Source organism: Poromitra crassiceps, assembly GCF_964638095.1.
Source record: "Poromitra crassiceps genome assembly, chromosome: 2".
NCBI lineage: Eukaryota > Metazoa > Chordata > Actinopteri > Beryciformes > Melamphaidae > Poromitra > Poromitra crassiceps.
In genome coordinates this window covers 73154868-73178559 of record NC_139624.1, presented here as the reverse complement: position 1 = coordinate 73178559, position 23692 = coordinate 73154868, and the positions used below count along the sequence as shown (strand labels likewise).

Sequence of the window (23692 nt, the reverse complement as noted above, 5' to 3'; positions counted from 1 at the left end):
CAAGAGGCATTGTTGTTTTCACACATGGGGAAATCGTCCGAGTAAAGTGTAGAGAGTGTGGGCGGGGGGGTATGACGTAATGTGCTGCAGTATTTATGCATTACATTTTTCAATGTTGGAAAAAAAAACTTCCACGCATTTATCCGGCGACAGGGTTAGAAAACGTTAACCTGACGCTGCCAGATGGACGGTATAGCTCCACATAGGTTTCACTAAACCAGTCGATCTGGGAATGAAGTCACCAGACCCGCTGACGGAGTCGGGCACTTTTTCCAAGCTACTTGGCAGGTGATTGGATGACCCATCTGTCTATCACCGCTGGTGGGTGTTAACTTCAACCAATCAGATCGCTGAAGGTGCCTGTGGATGATCTCCGTGGTATTCATTGATTGAGTCCTCACGGTCGTAAAGTCACCTTCGAAGCATTTAGTTAGATTATAACGAACTAGTTGTGTGGCTTAGCCTTCCCAAATGTTGAGGGTCGTTTTTTAGAATTTAATACATAGAATTGGGAACGTTACATTCAATTTCATTCAGACTGCCTGTCACTTCCGCGGCGGCAGCCATGTTGACCAGTGAAAAGAACTACAAAGACCATGTACCCACTACTTGCCCAGACGAGCCAGAGCCCGCCTACGGCCGCCGCTGATTCGTCGAGCCGGCATGGCTCGACCAATCATCTTAACTGCCTGTGCGGGTCCAGACCGTCACGGAGAACCAAATGAAATGTGAGTTCACGTGACGGGCGGTTTACCAGGCTAAGAAAACGTGGGCTTGTGATGTGCAAAAAAAGTGGTCTGTTTACACAACATCGCCAAAAAGCACATGGAGTCAGCTGCCAAATAGTGGTCGCAGTGACGTTAATGGCTGGAAAAGGCAATTTTACCAGTGCCATTCAAGTCATATCTGACCTGTTTTCGGTTTATTTCTCCTCACAAAAGTTATCCAAGTGATTCGTAATGTTACTCTGACAAAGCAAAGGAGGCAGGAAGGGATCCGGAACTGATGGTAACCCGCTATTCAAAACAATGAGCGCGGATATTGATTTTGTAAATAAACAAGACACCTAGGTGGTCTGAGCTTCGTTTTTTAGCCCGAATATGACAAAAGTCCCCATTGATTCATAACAGGTCTAAAGTCGTCCTATAGTAGTCGGACGCACTTAGTGACAAGCAAGACAACAGTAAAACTGACAGGTTTTCGTATTGAGTTTGGCATCAGTGGGCGTAACCCATAAGAGAGCGAGCCCCGTACCCCCAGTGTTGCGTAGCAACAACACCGGAAGTAAGTCTAGACTCACATTACGAATGTCTGGATATCTTCAGGAGTTCACTGCATCCTTATATAAAAGGGGTCCTGTCTGCGTTTTTGGTCTGCCAACTTTTTTGGTCCCACATTATGAGATCTGTGATGATTTTGGTCAGTAATGATGTCACTGATGATGCCACAATGTCTATGACATCATCAGTGATGTCACTCGAGCAATTGTGATGTCACTGATGATGTCACAGTGTCTATGACATCATCAGTCAATGTGCAGACTCTACTTTTCGCTCACTGCGAGCCCACGCAGCAGGCGAGCTGCAGGGAGGGCGAGCCCATGCAGCGGGTGAGCCTAGGAATCTGAAAAGGGCTAATGTTAATGTATTGATCAATGTCCACTGTAATGCATTTCACTATACACGCTTAGCACAAACAGAGAGCATACTTTTCCAAAACACAATGTTTTTGAATGTTTTTCTTCTCTCTTTCTTTAGATGGGGTAGGTTAAGTGGTTGGCGGTAAGGTGGGTGAAAAAGCTGTATTTTAGTCCATTTATGTTAGTGTGTTGGGAAATGTACAATGAAAACAAAATCTCTGTTTTGCCTCAAAGTAATATAGAATATCTCAGTCTCTGAGGCAGCATCTGATGTACCATTTCTTTGACGTGTGTCAACATGTTTGTGAATGGAGAAAGTGACTGGCAGACAGAATGGCCTGGTGGCCTGGAGGAACACACCATTCAAATTCTTTTGTTTTCCCTTCAAAACACAAGAACAGCTGACCTTTTCTATTCAGCACAGCTGCCTGAAACTGGGAAGCATCAAGCATGTAGCTGCATGTGACTGGTGCACAACTTACTCACAGCTTCTCAAGACATAGTCCATCCCACTGATAGCATCAGCCGTTCTTCACTGAAAAGGGACTATAGCAATATCCTGGATCAACTATTGCTCCTTAGACAATGCGTGCCAGATTCATATGTTTTCCATACAGAGCCACTTCACTAGTTTTCTACCCTCACATTATGTCAGTGTTTTTCAGATCGTCAGGTGTGCCGTGGGAAGTTGTCCAATTTCACTTAGTTGGTCCATACAAGTGAAAAATGAATTGTAAGTTGTGCCAAACCATAGAGTCTATGGTTGCACTGTAACTCTTCTATGCCTGGAGGTGGCGGTAGAGTGATTAGTAGCCTAATAATGACCTTATTGATTTCAAACAATAGGAGCGAAAGAGATGTTAGAAGAACAAGTGACTGCTATTGCTAACGACAAGTTGAGCATATTGCATTATTTCTGGCAGGTCACAGAGTCAAGCTCAGCTCACAAACCCAGAGCCCACATCAGCTGATTTCCTCCTATAGGCATTCAACTGGCAAATCTCTTACAGAGCACCCTATTTCAACCCAGCTCCTCCTCACATGCTGTGTCTGACTTAAACAACCCACCTCCTCCCCAGCTCCTCCTCACATGCTGTGTCTGACTTAAACAACCCACCTCCTCCCCAGCTCCTCCTTTCATGCTGTGTCTGACTTAAACAACCCACCTCCTCCCCAGCTCCTCCTCACATGCTGTGTCTGACTTAAACAACCCACCTCCTCCCCAGCTCCTCCTTTCATGCTGTGTCTGACTTAAACAACCCACCTCCTCCCCAGCTCCTCCTCACATGCTGTGTCTGACTTAACCAACCCACCTCCTCCCCAGCTCCTCCTCACATGCTGTGTCTGACTTAAACAACCCACCTCCTCCCCAGCTCCTCCTCACATGCTGTGTCTGACTTAAACAACCCACCTCCTCCCCAGCTCCTCCTTTCATGGTGTGTCTGACTTAAACAACCCACCTCCTCCCCAGCTCCTCCTCACATGCTGTGTCTGACTTAAACAACCCACCTCCACCCCAGTTCCTCCTCACATGCTGTGTCTGGCTTAAACAACCCACCTCCTCCCCAGCTCCTCCTCACATGCTGTGTCTTACTTAAACAACCCACCTCCTCCCCAGCTCCTCCTCACATGCTGTGTCTGACTTAAACAACCCACCTCCACCCCAGCTCCTCCTTTCATGGTGTGTCTGACTTAAACAACCCACCTCCACCCCAGCTCCTCCTCACATGCTGTGTCTGACTTAAACAACCCACCTCCACCCCAGCTCCTCCTTTCATGGTGTGTCTGACTTAAACAACCCACCTCCACCCCAGCTCCTCCTCACATGCTGTGTCTGACTTAAACAACCCACCTCCACCCCAGCTCCTCCTTTCATGGTGTGTCTGACTTAAACAACCCACCTCCTCCCCAGCTCCTCCTCACATGCTGTGTCTGGCTTAAACAACCCACCTCCACCCCAGCTCCTCCTTTCATGGTGTGTCTTACTTAAACAACCCACCTCCTCCCCAGCTCCTCCTCACATGCTGTGTCTGACTTAAACAACCCACCTCCACCCCAGCTCCTCCTCACATGCTGTGTCTGACTTAAACAACCCACCTCCACCCCAGCTCCTCCTCACATGCTGTGTCTGACTTAAACAACCCACCTCCACCCCAGCTCCTCCTTTCATGGTGTGTCTTACTTAAACAACCCACCTCCTCCCCAGCTCCTCCTCACATGCTGTGTCTGACTTAAACAACCCACCTCCACCCCAGCTCCTCCTTTCATGGTGTGTCTGACTTAAACAACCCACCTCCACCCCAGCTCCTCCTTTCATGGTGTGTCTGACTTAAACAACCCACCTCCTCCCCAGCTCCTCCTCACATGCTGTGTCTGACTTAAACAACCCACCTCCACCCCAGCTCCTCCTTTCATGGTGTGTCTGACTTAAACAATGTAATTTCTGTTATCATTGTTGCTGCTCTGTTCTGTACCTGGGGGTCTTTGCTGCTGCTCTTCCTGTCTCAGGCTTTCCCAGTACAGAGCCATACCGCCAAATATAAATATTGCATATGAGAGCTCAGCTAATAAAGCTTATTTTTGACTATAGTGGTCCTGACTAGGGATGCCGACGAATAGTCGGTTAAACATTGAAATGCCCACTCCCTCACTAGTCGGCACAAGAAATACTAGTCGGGTAAATGATAATTAAATTATCATAATAATGTACAATGTGGGCGGGAGCTGTTGCGTCTTTACCAGCCACTAGTGTAGCCCCCTCCTCTAATGCCTGGATGTAAACAAAGCAGACATGTGTTAGTGGGAGTGGAGCAGCATTGGCTGTAACGTAGTGGAAAGGAGCGGAAGATAGATGGCATCTCATAAAACCAGCACAGTTTGGCAGTATTTTGATCCAGTCAATGGAAATATGGTTGTATGTAGGCTGTGTCAGATGAAACTGGCATATAACGTTAACCACATTCAGCACAGGCATGTGGACGCAAGGACATGTGGACGGTAACCCGTTAGCCACACAAGATAATGCAGCTCATAGGCAATGAATGGGTCGTTCCTTGACTGCACAAGATGCTTCCACTTAACTTTGTTGAACGCAAAGGCTTCCGAAAGTTAAATAGCCTGAATACACGACGCTGGGGCGGGTGAGTTGTTGATGTTTTCTAATATGCAAGATGTTGTGGATATTGACGATTATGACGAATGTAATTAACGGTTTCAAATGGCCATTAAAATTTCCGTTTAAACGTCGGGAAAATGTGTCGCCACCGGCATCCCTCCTGACGGAAAGATAGATACTTATTAGAAGAGGAAAAATACAGACTCTGGACTTGATCCTCCTGATCAAAGTCCTTCCAGACTAGGGATGTCACCATGTACACGTGTACACGTGTAACCGCATAGTAAATAATATCCGTTTAGAAAAATCAATAACCGACTACCCGTCTTTTTTTTTGTCCTTTTAAATAAAGTTTTGACAATGATTTTACTGTGTTTTGGACTCGCAATCATTCATTTCTCATCAAAAATAAACTGTTTAGAGATGATAATGCTGCCTGTAAGCTACAGATGATAACTTTAACGTTACACTAATCAGTGCAGTAACGTTGCACGTAATGGACGCATGGCCCATGTGACCGCGGCGGTCACAATGTGACGTTAATAAAGCGGCCGAGACCTCGCGGGGAAACCAACGAGGGACCATTTTGTGACTCGAAAACTCACAACATCGGTCCAGAAGTCATAGCAATTATATAGCGCAAATGCGGTAAAAAACAAAACAAAAACAAAAACAAAAAAAAACAGAACAACAGGTTAACTGGTTACACGCTGCCAAAAGGTCCTGTGTACACGTAACCGTTGACACCCCTATTCCAGACCCTGATAAATAGTGCACTACAAGTGGGGGTCTTCGCGGCAATGTACTATGATGCTAACTATGTTTCATTTTGTAACATTTGGGATGGCGGTGTCCCGTGGGATTTTCCAAAGTCAAAAGTGTGCCTTGGCACAAAAAAGTTTAAAAAACACTGCTACATGTACAGTGTATATGTTACTATCTATTCTATGGCTCTGGTAAGAATTTAGTTTGTCTTGACATCAAATAATGGTCGATGGTACAAAGCCACAGGATCAGAATTAATTGAGAATCCACACACTGTTCTCTGGCAGCACATTGTTTACTTGTTTGTCGGTGCATGTGTGCTCCAATTCTTCAATGTTGGACCGTGTGTGTGTGCACGCGCGTGTGTGCATGTGTGTGTGTGTGTGTGTGTGTGTGTGTGTGTGTGTGCGTATGTGTGTGTGTGTGTGTGTGTGTGTGTGTGTGTGTGTGTGTGTGTGTGTGTGTGTGTGTGTGTGTGTGTGTGCATGTGTCCGTGTGTGTGTGTGTGTGTGTGTGTGTGTGTGTGTGTGTGTGTGTCAGGGGTGAGATAGCCTGTAGGGGTTATGGAGAGGGTGCAGTGTGAGGTGATGAATAGGATGCTTTTGTGCTCAGTCTCTCAGCTGTCTGCAAAGCAGTGGAGGAGAGAGAGGTGAGAGAGAGAGGGATCAGGTGGGGCAGATAGCCAGATAGAGGGGAAGAAAGGGGGAGAGATTAAAAAAGGGGGGAGGTGAGATGAGAGAGAGACACTGAGAAGAACTGTGGGGAGCACACAGGTGAGGTGTGCGAGCGCGGAATGGCGAGAGGATGGGGAGAGAGAGGTGAGGAAGAGGAGGAGGAGGAGAATGTGAGAAAGGAGAGGAAAGAAGGACTACTTGCGCATTCAAGAACACAACACCGTTGCCTCTTCAGCTAACAAAGTGGCAAAGAAGTTGGCTAATGCAGACAATCGCTGCCATCCGTGTCAATGGAGAGAGAAAAAACAATGGTCCCTGGAAACCAAACAGAGCAACGGTCGGGGAGAGCGGCCCACTTGGTCATTTTGACTAGTCGGCAGAATACTGACGTGACCGTGTGGCGCCTAACCTTCACACATGATGGGCTTTGGAAATGAGCCAATCATATTGAGTGATGCTGATGAGTTTGGCCAACGCTGTTGGTGTAGCCACTTGAATTCATGCCGCATAGAGAGAACCATTCAACTGTACTCTTTCCATCATCAGGAAGGAAGAAATATATATAAAACATTTTAAATGGCATACCATTGCAAGGGGGAAAAATAGCAAGGTGGAAGTATGGAAAGGTCAATAGTGATGCAATGCCTTGATGTGTGATATTTGAGAGAGACCTTTAAAACAGTAAAGACGCATAAAATAAGTATAACAAAAAGAGGAAAACACCCGGGCCTTATCTGGCCTACAAGCCCTCTAGCCGATAATTTAGTATACTGGTCTTATTACAAGCACCTACTCAGGTACTGTATAGATTGCCTTGCATAGTATGCAGTGACTGACAGCTTAGACAAAGTCTATTATTGCAGTTTGAGCTCTATTTGTACTATGGCTCTGTATAGAGGTAGAGCTGCAATGATTAATCGATTAATCGATCGACAGAGAATTAATCGACAACTATTTTGATAATTGATTAATCGTTTTGAGTACTTTTTTAAGAGAAAAGGTCAAAATTATCTGATTCCAGCTTCATAAATGTGAATATTTTCTGGTTTCTTTACTCTTGTATGACAGTAAACTGATTATCTTTGAGTTGTGGACAAAACAAGATATTTGAGGACGTCATCTTGGGCTTTAGGAAACACTGATCGTCATTTGCCACCATTTTCTGACATTTTATAGACCAAAACAACAAATCAATTAATCGAGAAAATAATCGACAGATTAAACGATTATGATAATAATCGTTAGTTGCAGCCCTATATAGAGGAAACAGGTGGATCTGTCTATCTGTCCACCTTACTGCATCTGGGTCTGGGTCTGGGTCTGTGTCGAATGATCCTACTAGTCTGTCTGATTATAGATGTTAATGACATATACAGTATGAGGATGTTGAACTTGTTGAACGACGATGCCAGCATTCTCTCTCTCGTTACGGCCATGAAACTTACTGAGCTATCATTCACTCCTCATTTTACAGTCGGCTGACAGCCAAACACGATGGGATGGATAGAGTGCAATTCACAACAGGGCAACAACAACAGAAAAGCAAAATAGAGGTTTAGTTGTGGTACTAAAAACGTTTTTTTTGGTGTTAATGAATGGCATCAACATAGAAGAGTGCATTTCTACCCAACTGTGACATGATATCATTCCATTCCACTCAGCCATGTGTCTTTTTCCAGCATACCCACACGTGTGTGTATCTGTCCCCTCTGGGCATGGTGCTGTGGATTCTATTAATTCTGGATTTTGATCTCTTAAAAAATCATTCTCTGCTGGAACACTTCAAGCCAGGCAGGCTTTCCACAACAAAGCAACCAAACGAGAGGCCTAATTGGAGCAATGGGACCTGCTGAAGAGTGAAGACTCTCAATGCCTGTTGATTCTGGCATACTGATACTGAAGCCAGTTCCGCTGTTGTTGTTCTTCTGACTGATTCAGAATGACAATTGGTTTTCAATACCTAACTCTAACCCTACAGCCGGAGGCAGAACTCGCCATCTTCTGCTGCTCGGAGCCCTCTCTGAACTTCCCTACAGCTGTGCAACAATCTCTGACACTGGGGACAAAAGACTACTTTTGGAGGAATGGAAGTCCTCCTCTTCACCTTCTTTCCAGGTGTGGCTGATGGACATGTTCTCTGTTATACAGATGGAGAGACTCAGGTCCCTGAGAACCAACTCATTTGGTAAGTTCTCAACTATCTGGGACCCGTTTTTAACCTACTTTGACGAGGTTAAGAATGACTAGTAGTGACTGAGGTTAGGGGTAATTGACGGCTTGTGCAGCTGATTTCCCGCAGACCCCTTGTATAAGATCCCATATCCAGTATCTCTTACAAGCACATATAAGCACATATATATAAGCACCTTATGCAGCTGGTAGCTCCATGTTACAATGTTATTGCTAAATGTCAAAGATGTATGTATTTTATATTATTATTATTATTTATTTTGTTTATTACTTCTTTTCCTGTGTCTGAGCCTGTTTGTCTTATATGTTTATTGTTCAATAAAAGATTGGATTTTTTTTTTTTTTTATTAAAAAAAACTAACACTCTAACACAAATTCTAACACCAGAGGCCCCACAATATGATATGATCACGATACTTAGCCTAAGTCACAATGTATATTATTGTGATTTTAAACATTTTGCGATATGTGCTTAGTACGATAACAACGCAATTTATTACCTTTTTATCAACTGCAAATTATATCCCCAAAGGAAAACTCATAGGTAGGACGTAGGGGTGGGAATGACCAGAGCCCCCCACGATACGATATTATCACGATACACAATACGGTATTATTGCGATTTTAAAAGATCGATCCTTGGCGTCCTTGTATCGATACAACATTGCCAAACAAAATACTACACAACACTACGCTGTATCACTTTTCCCCCTAGCCCCCCCCCCCCCCCCCCCTATTGCGGACAGATAAATACCTTCTGTCCACCCACACACCGGGGTCCTCTGAGGACATAGTCCATCAGATCTGTCCTAAGGGGGCTGGACGGACACAAACACACGGGCATCCCAGCATGGCTCCTCCGTGATGAAACGCAGCGAGCAGCGAACAGCGAGCAGCGAGGGCTGAGGGAGTGTGGGCGAGCAGGACACAATAAACATAGTGTTTCTCTGCAGCGCCACAACAGCAGGAGGAGAGAGACGAGGAGCTGGCAGGGAGCAGGCATCCATACCTCCAGCATAGCCAACACAGCGTGTGTCCTCGCGCGCTTGCTTAGCAAAAGTAATAGGCTGCACACACACACACACACACACACACACACACATCTGAACGCATCGAGCTAATAGCGTATGTGTAAGGGGAAGTCAAGAGACTGAGCTAACTTTATATGAGGGAGCCAATCTGCATGTGAACAACAATAAATGGCTTGTTGTGCTTCCGTTTTGCTGTTCGCCTATTTTCAGGTTCTGCTTGTGTTGCTCAATGCAAAGTCCTTTAGGGGCCAATAAAGGTTTTTCACTTACTCGACATTGTTTACTCTCTCAAAGACGGCCTTCTAAATCAGAAGGCCCAAAACAACAGTGGCGTGAATGGTGTTGATGAAGCCAGGTGATGATATGAGGAGGCAGACATCATTAAGGCTTCCATCATCACACCTCGTCAGAGGAGAGGGAGTGTGCCCGCTCTGCCAGCCTGGCGTAATGAGCTGGAAGTATGAACAAAAGCAGATGGCTACTCAGACAATAAGGCGCTCATAAGTGAATATATATCGTTTCATTTCAATTTACGCAATCAAGCTATAGTTTTCCCCTGCTGTATTTCAGTGCCAATCCATTATGAAAAGGGTTGAAGAGCTGCCACCGGTCGGACTCAGGGGGATTTCAATGAGACTTTTCAATGCTGGGGATAATTTATCAACGCGTCGCGGAGGCTGAGAGTTCAGGAGCAAAATAAAGTAAGGATGTGCTAACTGAGACTAATGATAATGTGCTGTTGTGATAAATGGCGTGCCCAGCATTGTTATTACCCTGTTGCCCTAGAGTCTGTGTAATTTTATTGATACACTGCCATGAAAATGAATTCATATTGTTTGTCATATCATTTGCACCATACCCTGACATAAAACCACTACATTACTCCTAGAGACTTACAGAGCTCAGTGGTAAGTTTTTAGTGATCCTTATGGTATTTAACTTTCTATGGTACTACTGACAGTCCATGGGAATGACTAGCCTACAATTTTCCTATTATAGCATATATATATATATATATACTGTATATATACATATATATATATATATATATATATATATATATATATATATATATATATATATATATATATATATATATATATTTAAGCAATATAGCATGAGAGCCAGTGTGTTGTGGCAAATATATCCCGCTGATCAGTTGTTATCCCACGAGGCCGCAGGCCGAGTGGGATAACTGCTGAGCAGCGGGATATATGCCACAACACACGCTGCTCAAGCCTTTTATAAAACGGTTTCCAAGTATGATAATATAAATATAATAATAATACTATAAGTCCGACTGGCATGGTATTCTGATAGAGTCAGTTGAAACACTACTGTAAGGCGGGACCTCTAGCAAGAAGATAGACGTGCGGGTGATTTGATTGGATCGTTCTGGAGACTGAAGTTGACATTGGCCAATCCTGGCGCTTGCTGAGAAGCTGAGAGCTTTTTGCAAAAATCCCGACACCAGAGCCGTATGCCGACACCAACTAACGTTACGTCTTATTTAGAAATGCGGGGTTAAGAGTGAGGGCGCGCGAGAGAGGGGTTAAGACATTAGCCCGCGTCTATTCTTGTACAAAACATAATTTTCTGCGAAGTATTAGTAAAGTTATAAGCGAAGATCGATTCACAAGGATCTGACAGCTGTCTCCGCCATTTGTTTTTTCTACACTGTCATTTGAGGTAACCAAAGCCTTTTAGTAAGAGTTGCCATGGCAACTCAATAACCCATGGCCATGGGTTATTGGAGTGGGTTATTGGATTTATACAATGGCTGTGAACCAATCAGATTGCTTGATTTGAGAGAGCCGTTTTATAAATATATATACCGTATATATATATGTTTATGTATATATACGTAACGTTGACAACCACAGTCACACAGCCTTACACATATACATATACTTACATATATACATGTATATATATATATATATGGACAGGGACTTGTGACTGTGGTAGTCAACAGTGAGCAGTTTAGTGGCCTCATCATACTTTATAGTATTTATTTCGTTAGCGTTAGTTGTTGTTAGTTATTGTTGACTACAGCATCAGCAGCATCACTATAGATTTGCTACATTATTTATTAAATGCAGAGTATTTACTATAGCTGTTTTTCATCAGAATAATGTAGTGATGGAAACCTCAAACAATCAGAAAACTAAATTTAAACTTTGGCAAAGAATATAGGCTATATGATGATACTGACTGGAAACAAAAGAGAACCTTTGATGTGGCCGAAACAACTTCAATTCATCAATAATATCCCAGCAGATTCGCAACATGTGCTAAGTGTTTCGGTACAGTGCAAAGTGAAACCAAGTGCCAATTGGAGAACTGGTCGTGCTGCTGATCTGTTTGAAGAGCTAACAGACAGCAGGACAGCCAGCCGCCTCTACTGATGCTGAAAGCCCGCAAACAACTGGAGAGCTCCCCCTCTCCTCCACCACCCCATGGCATGCACCTCCTCCTCAGCGCTAGACAGCAAGTGCTACAGTAACGTAGGCTACTCACCCCCAGTTTCTTACTCCGTATCCTCACGTATCCCTGTTTCACTATGTCGTTGAAGTTGGAAGCCATGGTAAGAGAAAGGGGACTGGGTAGCCTCCCGTCCCGGGGAAAAAGTGACCTCCTTTTCGGCTGGTTGAAGTCTCTGTTTTAGCTAACTAGGGGGGCTCGGTGGTCCGTCATCCAGCACGGGGAGAGAGAGAGCGACCGTTGGGCAACCTGCTCTCCTCTCGGGCTGCCCGGCTTCAGCGGCGCGTGCGTTCCATCCGGGAGTAGAGCGAGGGAGATACCATTCAGTCAGCTGATCCGATTCAGACAGAGGAGAGGAGAGCAGACAGCTTCCTGGACCACACCATCCCCAAAATGGGGTGGGGGGGAAGGGGGGCTATCTTAAATCAGGGGCTCCCAAACTTTTACCACATCTAAAGACGACAAGACCACCACCACCAAAGCACATTTTTAGCCTCAAATAACCCTCCTTTTAAAAGATGTTTCTAAAACTCCACATTTAATTGCTGTAGGTGGTGAGATAACGATGACGACCCAGTTTCCCCACGGGAATCATCATGTTTGGTTCAATTTAATAGAATCCAAGAACAGTACAGACTCAGAGACACTCCATGATCAGAATCCTCCCACTGTACTAGTCTACTCGTTTCAATTACAATGTATGACATTAAACTATTCCTCTTTTCCCAGAACCCCTGATGATGGTCTCCAGACCCCACTTTGGGAACTATTGGCCCACCCTACAATTTATCTGGGCTCATTAGAGCCCCACTAGGTAGCATAGTCCTTGTGAAGTCCTTGTATATATATATATACTGTATATATATATATATATATATATATATATATATATATATATATATATATATATATATAGTTTCATCAATTTTTCCATATAGTTATTTATAGGGAAACTCGAATGAACGTACAGAAGCCACCAACACTGTTAGCATACCTGTTTTAATTCATGTTTCTGATCATTAACATTATAGCTAATGCATAAACACACAGAGAAAGTGTTATGTGGTGCACTGTCCACACACTGTAAGACTCAATATGACAAAGCCGATTACCCGATCAATCAATTAGTACAGTTTGATATAACTTCAGAAAACGGAACTGATTATCTATATTCTGAATACCCTTATTTCCCCCCTACAAACAGGTTCCAAGAAAATATGCACATATGCAAATATTCAAATGCACAAGATAGTTTCGTGTTTAGAATAATTTGCATCCGACTTTGTACCTTGCATTTTTGTTATTACCTGTCTCAGTATGAATATAATTTCCATATCTTTCGCCAGGCAGCCCATTAATAATGAAATACAATTTTAGATTGCCTGTGTAAGCACCCTGTTTTGTCATCATTAGACCGCCTTGAATTGATGTTGTTTGATTTGTTATATAATAAAACCAGAGAGCCCAATGCAGCTATTATAGAATCAAATGAATCGTAAGCAAACTAGACTGCACAAAACACACACTGCCTGCAGCCTCCATAACAACTCTGCAGATCAGCCACCAAAAAGCACTGAGAATAAAAACACGGAAACAATTTTTCATCTCCGCCAAGGCCCAATGATTGTAAACCCTATAATCCTGATTGGGATGTAGTGAGAGGCGTAGCTTTGCTTGTGCAATTGCAGAGAGTGAAAGCCTTGGTATTAGGCAGCAGATGGCCCAGGTATATTGATATGAGGGGGTGCCATTACTTATGTTGATTAAAATGTAGAGAAGAGGCAGGGCTTATGTAAGAGAATTACATAAAAATGAGTGTCTGATCAAGTGAAGATCAAGCAACTATTTATGGAAAAATGCACTCGCTGCTCTTTTATTGTTCACCTTTTTCTATCTAAGAATAAAGAAAGAGCCATATAAATGCCGGCAATATCGAGAACAAAAGAAGAAGAAAAAAAGACCGCCCCTAGTTCCGCACAAAGATATATATTACTTATGCTAATTTATTTATTTCTCACTTTTCGCTGAAAGAAAATACTGTATTTTGAATAAAGAAAGGGACTTTGTTCAGTGCAGCATATGATTGACATTTTGAGAACTGCTATTCTGTTAAGTGTGAGCTTTTGAGTCCAGAGGTGTCTGTATTTTTCATTGTGTTTGTCACGTTCATATGGGCACACCAAAAAGCAAGCTGCTGCTGCCTCTCGTAAACAACAAACAGCTTGACGTTGATAGTCTATCTGAGTATCCTCGGATTTCAGACATGTCAAACTTGTTTTGTCTTCTTAATCCTCATATGGCCCCATTCCATTCCCACCGACTTGTCATCCTCTCTCTAAGAAAACAACGATGCTGACAGCAACAGTGCCTTTTAATAGTGTGTTCTTGTGACTGTCATTACCAAGAACTGTCCTACTTTGAGAGAGAATGGAAGTAATTGCCTGCCTTGCCTGCCTGCCGCCGTGCAAGATCAACAAGCAATTTGGCCTCACTTTTGGTCTCAGGTAGAGAGGCTGCACAGTATGTAGGTCCCCACAGGAGCCAACATATGGCCCTGACATACATGAGCGGTTGCCAAGAGGGTCAGATGTGCGAAAACTCACTCAAGAGCAGCAAGACCTTCACCAAGGTCAGGACAGGAGCGAAACCAAGCAATATCTGCTGAGCTGGAGAAAAGACAATGTTCTTCCAATATGGCAATTTACCAGGTATTGAACTCATCATTTTCACCATTTTTCATAGCTGTTCCACATCACCTATCCAAGTCCCTTCACGTCTATGATGATTAACTGAGCTGCGTGCAGAGAAACCTCAACATCCTTTAGTGCAGTGATACTCAAACCGATGCTCTCTAGAGCACACGCGGCTCCGGTAGTTGTGGCTCTTTTAAGTCCAAATTGAAATAAATAAGTACAAATGTAAAAAAAACAAAGGGAGGAAAGCGAATTTTGTGGATTCTCTTGCAACCATTTTTTGGTGTCAATGTGGCTCCTGAGTAGGCAAGGTTGAGTACCACTGCTTTAGTGCATTAAACATTGCTACAAAAGACACCAAATTGTTTATTCAGTCAAAACAAACTTTCGATAGTCTTGATGGACTGGTGAAATATTGAAATTGCCTTTGCATAGGATGCTCCGGGTTTTTTCTGCAGTGCTATTTGGCAAACATTCACAATCACAGCTAAATAATTAACACGTTCCAAAAAGATAAGCAGGAACTGAAAGGGAGACAAAGCGAGAGAGAGAGAGATAGAAAGAGAGAGAGAGAGAGAGAGAGAGGGTGGGGTGTGGGGGGGGGGTGCCTCCCCACGCTTAGCCGTTTGCCAGCTAAGCACTTCTACATGTGGGTGTTGGGGGAGAAAGGCGAGAGAGAAAGAGAGATCACACAGGCAGAGTTATGGTAATGTTCTGCTCCAGGTTCCTCTACTCAAGCTTTTTACAGCAGCCCACATCAGCCTGATATGTTAATAGGCACAATGGGATTTGGGTTTGATTAAATGCCAATGCCTGGAGGAGTAAAGCAATGGTGGAAGGGGGGGAAATGTCCATTTCTCAGAGTAAGTGGTGGGAGCCGTTTGTTCTGCGGCTGGTTGGGTCCTTGGTCCTGCAAGGAGGGACATTGGCTGTGCACACAGTATAGGACATGCAGGCATGCTGCAGAGAGTCCCAGAGGATGCAGCCATGATGACATGTTTGTGATTTACTCCATAACAGTTAGTAGTAGAAGTGGTTGGAGGGCTTATCTGTCCTTCACTAGAAGGTGAATTGTGAGAGAGAGAGGGGATTTGAAAGGGTCCTCAGTCACAAATGACGATATAAGCAGAGTGTGTTTGGCCACCATAGGGGCACTGGCAACTCACTGCACTGAATTAACCAGAATATTTACCAGAATAAACTGAGAATAAGATTCAATTTGCAAGAGCATTCTGCTTGTGGAGATTTATTGGTAAGTTAATTCAGCCACTACCAGATAGGCTACAGCTTTCATGGCTCCTCATTTTGTCATAATAGCCATCTAAGATGTGGCCCTGAGAAACAATATCATATGACAACTGGATGAAGTGGACATTTGCTAACTGTATAACTGTAAATGTGCATATGAACCAGAAGATGAACTTTAGAAGCAAAACTATCCTGAGTGGGGAGGAGAGGGATAGGAGGGAGAAAGGAAAGTCACAAGCACAAGGACACAACAGAAAGGAAAGGAAAGGAAAGGAATACAGCAGATCAGACCTGGTGAAAGGCGATACCTCCTGCTGGTTTGACCCAGTCTTTGTGTTCTAAATTGGGGTCCATTTTTTTGTCACCGTGAGGCTGAACCCTAGGCTGGATCTCTGGAGACTTCACTGTTCTGCTGCTGTGGCATTTCTCATAGAAACGGGAGGGGGGAGGCTGAGTCCACAGTTCATCACACTCAGCTTCTAAGAGAAGAGAGAGGAGTAAAATATAGGTGCTTCCCTCCAATCCCGCACGAGTGATGAGACGCCTGCTTATTATTATTTATTTCATTTATTTTATAACACACAGCTAATTTGGAGACCAGAAGCTGTATTCATCAACCTTCTAAGAGGAGGAGTGGCTGGTCTTGGATCACTGACCAGGACGTCCTTCACGCCACGACCATCTCATTCGTTTCACTCATCTCTGCAGATACAGACACACCCCAAGTTCTTATAGGATTAATGCATAATAACAGCTCTTCTTCATCAACCTCTTATTAATATCATCATCGTTATTGTTATCAGTGCATTATAATGTTATATGATAATATTGTTTTGTTATTATTGTTATACGAATATCAAGAGGTTGATGATGGACACAGTTGCTCACCCTTCAACCATGCCAAATTATTCATAAGATCAATACATGTGTTTAATGGCCTTTGACTATGAAGATGGTGTGTGTGTGTGTGCTGTGTGTCTCTTCAAGTAATCACTGCCTCTCTTGCAGAAAATCACTGGGGACAGACAAGTGTGACTAACATGTATGCCCTGTAGAGGGCACTATTGCCTACTGCGTCTCACCGTGGAGGTGCACAGGGAGCACTATGAAGGGGCAGTTTAAATGGCTTTATGTGATAAGCAGGTTGTCGTGCATGCTAGTATTATGACTGCATAAGGTGAGGAATGTCACCTCATACAATCTGTGTAAGAAACTCCAAGTTGATATCGATGCAGAAAACTAAATGTAGTCAGGTACAGGTTATAGGTCCTTTGCAATATTTATTCCGTCTAAAATCTCCACAAAGCACACTGCCCAAAACAGAAGCTGAATTGCTTGCTGGTGTGGACTGTTGATGCAGGCTTGGTCCTGAAACCCCCAGGGCGGACGTCTTCTTCTGTTGATCAATCATACACATACACCTCATTTAGCACAACAGTCCATCAGTTGGTCAGGTGCAGCTTCTCTGTGAATGTCTGTCCCTCCCTCTCTTAGGTTTGAAAACAGTTTTAACAAGCGAGCAAGAGGGGGTCACATTTGGCTAAAATGGCACCTTGAGTCCTGCTAGGTTATTGACTTCCTTATTTAATCTGACAGATTTAATATAAAACAGGTGATGCCTGTGCTTTTCTCAATGGCCGTGGCTTGTGGGCCCTTCTTTTGGCTTGGCAGAAGCACATGGCTCCAGTGCTCACCGTCCAGGCGGGGGGACAAAGCGACTCTTTTACATCCAGGGAGCCGCTCCACAACGGCTCGTGTGTGCGCATGGAAAAAAGAGTGGAAATCAAACCTCGTCTGTAAACAGCGAAAGGTCAGTGATGACGTCAGAGTCCAGGGACAGCCTCCTGCGTGAGTTTGCGGCACCATCACCGGCGCCTGATTCGGTCGCAGCTCTTTATATTTTCGCACTCTGTGCTCCCCTGACCATGATCCCAATATAAATACAGTAGCACACTTCTGTCACAGAATGGTGTTTGGTATCTCGCCCCCCATTGGTCAGAAGTTTGTCTCCTGTTCTGTGTGTGTTGGTTGGAGGCAGCTAACAGAAAGAGACATTTTTTGCTGACACACACACAAACACTTGAAAACAAACTTATTTTGAGATTCCGTTTGATGTAGTTTACTATGGCCTCTATTTTTTTTTCTTTTTTCATTTTTCATGCCGTTCTTCTTGCACTACCCTTGGGCCCTCTGGTTCTTGGCCCAGGATTCTCCCACTTCCTTCTTCGTTCTATTATGACTGACTGCAAAGCAGTGTGTGTGCCCATCCGCCATGCGTGGCCGTATTGTTTGGGCACGATACGCGTTCTGCGTCTCGCTCTGCAGACTGTTCCTTGTTGTCTTGCCAGGCATCTTATATTGTGTCCCGAGTCTCACTCAACATTTATTTCTCTTTCCCTCTCTTTCCCCTGCAAACAAGTGTTTGTTCTACATGCAGGCCCTGATTGTGCCTTTGAAACCCAAGCCATTTCCTTTATTATCCATGGCGCTCTGTATGTGGGAACTGACGCCAAGATGTAGTATTGTTATTACCGTTATTATTATCATCACAATCTCAGCTGACCCACATCTGAAAAAGCAGGAGAGACAGGAAAGGTTCTGTTCCACTCCCAGCCTGCTGGAATTCTCTCTTTTGCCTGTCCATTCAGAGGTTCACCCTAAAAGTCATACCTTAAAACATAATCTTCTAGTCTTCTAGCTATCTAGTGATCTCAGGATACTATGTATATATGTATGTATGTATATATATATACATATATTGTAACAACACAGGCGAGGCTGGTTTCGAACCTGAGGTCTCCAACTTACAAGCCCAACACGTGCTTGCTTTGTGTAGTCGCAGACTGAAGTTCAATCATGGAAGACCAAATAAGGCATTACTAGAGCACCCCATGCTGTCATAACCCTCAGCCCAAATGACATCACTAAATGACGTCTCCATCTCCGACGTCACCTTCTCCATGACGTCCCAAATGACATCAGTTATGACATCATAAATGACATCATAAATGACATCAGTTATGACATCATAAATGCCCTTCTCCCAAATGACATCAGTTATGACATCATAAATGACATCAGTTATGACATCATAAATGCCCTTCTCCTGGTACTATATAAAGCCCCCATCACCACAGCTTAAATCACACTTGTGCAGTCATCACTCACCTTGTGTCAGCATCACGCATTCATCCAGCATCTCCAGAGCAAAAAGCTTCATTCAGTCCAGCACCATGTCCGAGTCCGAAAACGAGCAGCAAAGTTTCAGCTCCACCGTGGACGCTTTCCTCCAGAGCACATTCAACGCCCCGGCCAGCCTCGGGCAAATCCCCAATCCCCAGGCTCCATCTCCGGGCGTCACAGGCGTCTCATGGGACGCTCCCCTCACCAGGGGCCGCGGCCGCAAAAGAAGATCCAACGTCAAGGAGGTCCTCGTCTCGCCTGGATCTCAGTCCGCACAGCACTCCGGAGGCGCGGCCGCGGCAAAAGAGCCCAGAAGTCCACCTCCCCCGGATCTCAGTCCGCACAGCACTCCGGAGGCCGTGGCCGCAGCAAAAGAGCCCAGAAGTCCACCTCCAAGAAAGGCCCAGCGAAGCGCACCACGACCACCGGGTCCTCGGCGGACGCGCCAAGGCTCCAGCCCCTCCAGGCCTCCAAGATCCCCTGATCGCAACGATGTCTTCACTGGTCGGGTCCCTTATCGACATCGATGCCCGGCTGAGGACGCTCGCAAGCCCCACGCTCCCCACGGCAGCAGCCCAAACAGCCCTGCCCCAGGTTTCAGGCCGTATCCCCCCTTTTCAGCCGGCATCTCTTCCGGCGGCCGCACTCATTGCAGGCCGGGTGCTAATCCCCGAGCAACTCTGCCCTGTTGCATACGGCCGCTTCCCTCTCCCGTGTCCGGTCGGGTATTATCAAACATGCATTTAGTCCCTGGTTTCAGTCAACGTTGCGGCATTGCTGCTGCCTCATTTCAGGCCGGGTGCCAATCCCTTAGCATACGGCATACGGCATACGGCCGCTTCCCTCTCCCGTGTCCATTCGGGTTTTTAACAACATGCCTCTAGTCCCAGTTTCCAGTCAACCTTTTCTTTTTCATAGCATGTTTCCTCTCTTACGCATCCAATCCATCGATCCAATCCCAGTCATTTAGATAAAGTATAACCCTTGTAAACTTTTCCGGCCATGCTGAGTAGCGCGCTAGCTACCTGGCTAGCCACCGGCCTTCCATGCTATACTGCGCATGCGCGTGGCTGGTCTAGCGTTGCCAAAGATGCGCATTGCAAACGCAAGATGCGACACTATCGTCTCCCGTCGCATGCTTCAGGCAAAATGGCGATAATCATCAGTCCTGCTGTTGCCTGTCCTTCAAAACATAAGAAAATGTATAGCTCAGCGCTAGAGCGGACTGGCTTGAATGTGGGAAAGCGGGGTTCGAATCCCGTGTGCGCGCTGATATTTTAATTTAAGATCCTGGTGAAATATGGTCTAAATCTGAACGTTCAATAAACGTCTGCAAATAGTGGGTGAAAAAACTTCACTTTCAAACCTTCCTTATTGACCCTAAACGTTTTTTTTTTTAAACGTCTTTCAACCGAAAAATGCTCGCGGGTGGTTCTGGCTTCAGCATATGCTTGAATTAAGTTTTTTGGGGGGTATTCTAGAGGTGAATGGTTGCAGAAAAGAGGCACCATGAGTTCCCTACTTTCTCCCAGTAGGGAATCGATCTTCCTCTACGAGATTTACTCTGGTATCGCAAATGCATACGAAGCTTCAGTCTCGATCATAAACAAAAGGTGCTCCTCCCAGTCCACCATGGCTTTAATGTGCAGTGCAGCATCACCCGGCTTTCCGTTATGCATAACTCGTCAGGTCAGCAGAGCTCATTCCCCGGTCACGGCGCAGTAGATTCAGCAGAGCACATCCCTGGTCACAGCACAGTGGCTACAGCAGAGCATATCCCGGCAGCGTTGCCAGACGTACGATAATTATCGTACCTGTACGATAATTTTGACCTCTGTACGATGTACGATCAATAATCCCCAAATCCCCCAAATGTACGAGAATCTCATCATTTCGTGACACTTAGACGAATCCTACGTCTATCACTCTATCTGTTTATACAATCATCTCTTCAAACAAACATATTTGCAGCTAATACGTGCAGGGTGTTTCGTTGTTGTTGCAACGCAGGCCGAGACCACAGTGTTGAAAAATCATGCCAAGTCCAAAAAGTAGCCTGTGATCAGCCGCAGCCCCCCGACATAGGCGCGCCGAAGGCACGCCGCGCTGGGGAGGGGGCGTACGATAATTTCACTCCAAAAACGATAATTTTGACCCTCTGGTACGATAATTCAACATTTGCCATCTGGCAACACTGTATCCCGGTCACAGCAGTGGCTCAGCAGAGCATATCCCTGGTCACAGCTCAGTGGCTTCAGCAGAGCTCCTCCCCGGTCACAGCACAGTGGCTTCAGCAAAGCATATCCCTGGTCACAGCACAGTGGTTTCAGCAGAGCTCCTCCCTGGTCACAGCACAGTGGCTTCAGCAAAGCATATCCCCGGTCACAGCACAGTGGCTTCTGCAGAGCTCCTCCCTGGTCACAGCACAGTGGCTTCAGCAAAGCATATAGCCGGGCACAGCACAGTGGCTTCAGCAAAGTATACCCCCTGGGCACACCTCTTAGAAAATTGGAACGGAATCTCATTTTCCTACGACGAAATCGTCTCGTCTGCCGACGACTCAAAACTTTTCACAGATGCAGCACATTCACTGCTCCCCCTCCCGCTGGACGTCAAAACTAATCAAAAAGGTCACGGCACGAAAACCACGTGTCTCCACAGCCAGTCTCTGCCTCAACTGAACTAAATCCACCGTACAACAGCTCAGCCGAGGGTGCGGGTGCAACTCTCCCGAAGTGACAGTACACGACTGTCAAAACAAATGAAAAAGGCCCATAATAGACATACTGTAGACACGCAACTTAAAGTCAAATCCAAGGGGAAAACGTACTTATTAACAATGGTCAGCCCACCTTTAATATTCCAAATGTCAAAATGCACAAATCAGCTTTTGGGGGGGGTGGTCCCCTCCCGGGGGGGTCCTCCCTTCAACAACTGGGCTGCTGTCCTCATCAGCCATGCGTCCTACATCCATCCAGAGCAAGCTGCTATATTATCAGCCCAAAGATGCCTTCTCCATGATCGGTAGGAAGCATTAATGCATTTCGTTGGTGGCGGTCTTCTCTCCCAATCCCCGTTTGGTGCCCATGCCCGGGCAATTTGCATATAACCCCATAAGTGTCCCTGCCATTGCTTAACCTCAGTCAGCCCACGTCCTGACAATTTGCACAACCCATCATCCCTGCATTCTGCTTAAACATCAGTCAGCCCATGTCCTGACAAGTCAGCCCCCGTCCTGACAATTTGCTCAACCCATTATCCCTGCATCCTGCTTAAACTTCAGTCAGCCCACGTCCTGACAAGTCAGCCAATGTCCCGACAATCTGCATAACCCATCATTCCTGCATTTGCATAAACCTCAATCAGCCCTTGGCCCCCTTTTCCTCATCTCTCCCCATCATCACATGACAGGATCCTGGTTCATCCTTCACTTCAAGACCACACTCCAGAAATGCAACATCCCTGCAGAGAACTATTCCAGTCACTCCTTCAGGATCGGAGCAGCCACATCAGCAGCCATGCAGGGGGCGTCCTCCACCTCCCTTCAACAACTGGGGCGCTGGTCCTCATCCGCCTATGCACCTTTCATTCGACCAGAGCAAGACACCATATTATCAGCCCAAAGATCCCTCCTTCCATGACTAAAGAGGCAACAAGCACTTCGTTGGTGGTGATCAAACTCTCCTTTTCCTCATCAATGCGCCCATGCCCGGGCTATCCACATCCACTCCCTTGCATCCCCGCTTTGCCTTAAAAAACCCCGGTCAGCCCCTCATCTCCCGACATGCCTAAATTCTCCCCCCGTCAGCCCACGACCTGACTAAAGCATACCCCAGGCGAGCTCCATGACCCCCGTTTTCACTCTCCCAGTTCCTGAAATAACTTTAAATTCCTTTGGGGGATGTCCTATCTCATACAGCACTGACGCCCCTCTCTCATAAGCAAGAGGAGCGTCACATCATGGAGTCATACGCCATACTCAAACTGTCTATTCTGATTCAATAAAGTTTGTTAAAATTATATTAAGAGTCTCTCATGATTGAAGTGTAGTCGCAGACTGAAGTTCAATCATGGAAGACCAAATAAGGCATTACTAGAGCACCCCATGCTGTCATAACCCTCAGCCCAAATCTCCGACGTCACCTTCTCCATGACGTCCCAAATGACATCAGTTATGACATCATAAATGACATCATAAATGACATCAGTTATGACATCATAAATGCCCTTCTCCCAAATGACATCAGTTATGACATCATAAATGACATCAGTTATGACATCATAAATGCCCTCCTGGTACTATATAAAGCCCCCATCACCACAGCTTAAATCACACTTGTGCAGTCATCACTCACCTTGTGTCAGCATCACGCATTCATCCAGCATCTCCAGAGCAAAAAGCTTCATCCCACCACCTCCCCAGATCACCACCAATGTCATGACTCCTGTTGGAAACAAATCCCCTTAGGGGGGATGTCCTATCTCATACAGCACTGACGCCCCTCTCTCATAAGCAAGAGGAGCGTCACATCATGGAGTCATACGCCATACTCAAACTGTCTATTCTGATTCAATAAAGTTTGTTAAAATTATATTAAGAGTCTCTCATGATTGAAATCCTCCCAGACCCAGGATCGCTACACTACCTCCACCTGTGGGAAGCGCAGCCC

The 23692-nt window shown here is 45.3% G+C and overlaps 1 protein-coding gene across 1 annotated transcript in view; it reads right to left on the bottom strand.

The window, feature by feature from the left end:
- dok6 (docking protein 6) overlaps nt 1-12069 on the bottom strand; it is a gene marked incomplete at its 3' end in the record, with an annotated part of 152945 nt that extends 140876 nt beyond the window's left edge. The window contains exon 1 of the mRNA XM_083653762.1: nt 11935-12069. Coding sequence (XP_083509888.1) covers nt 11935-12000 — 66 coding nt within the window. The 5' untranslated portion in view covers nt 12001-12069. The remainder of the gene's footprint in view (nt 1-11934) is intronic.
- Nucleotides 12070-23692: the final 11623 nt, after the last annotated feature.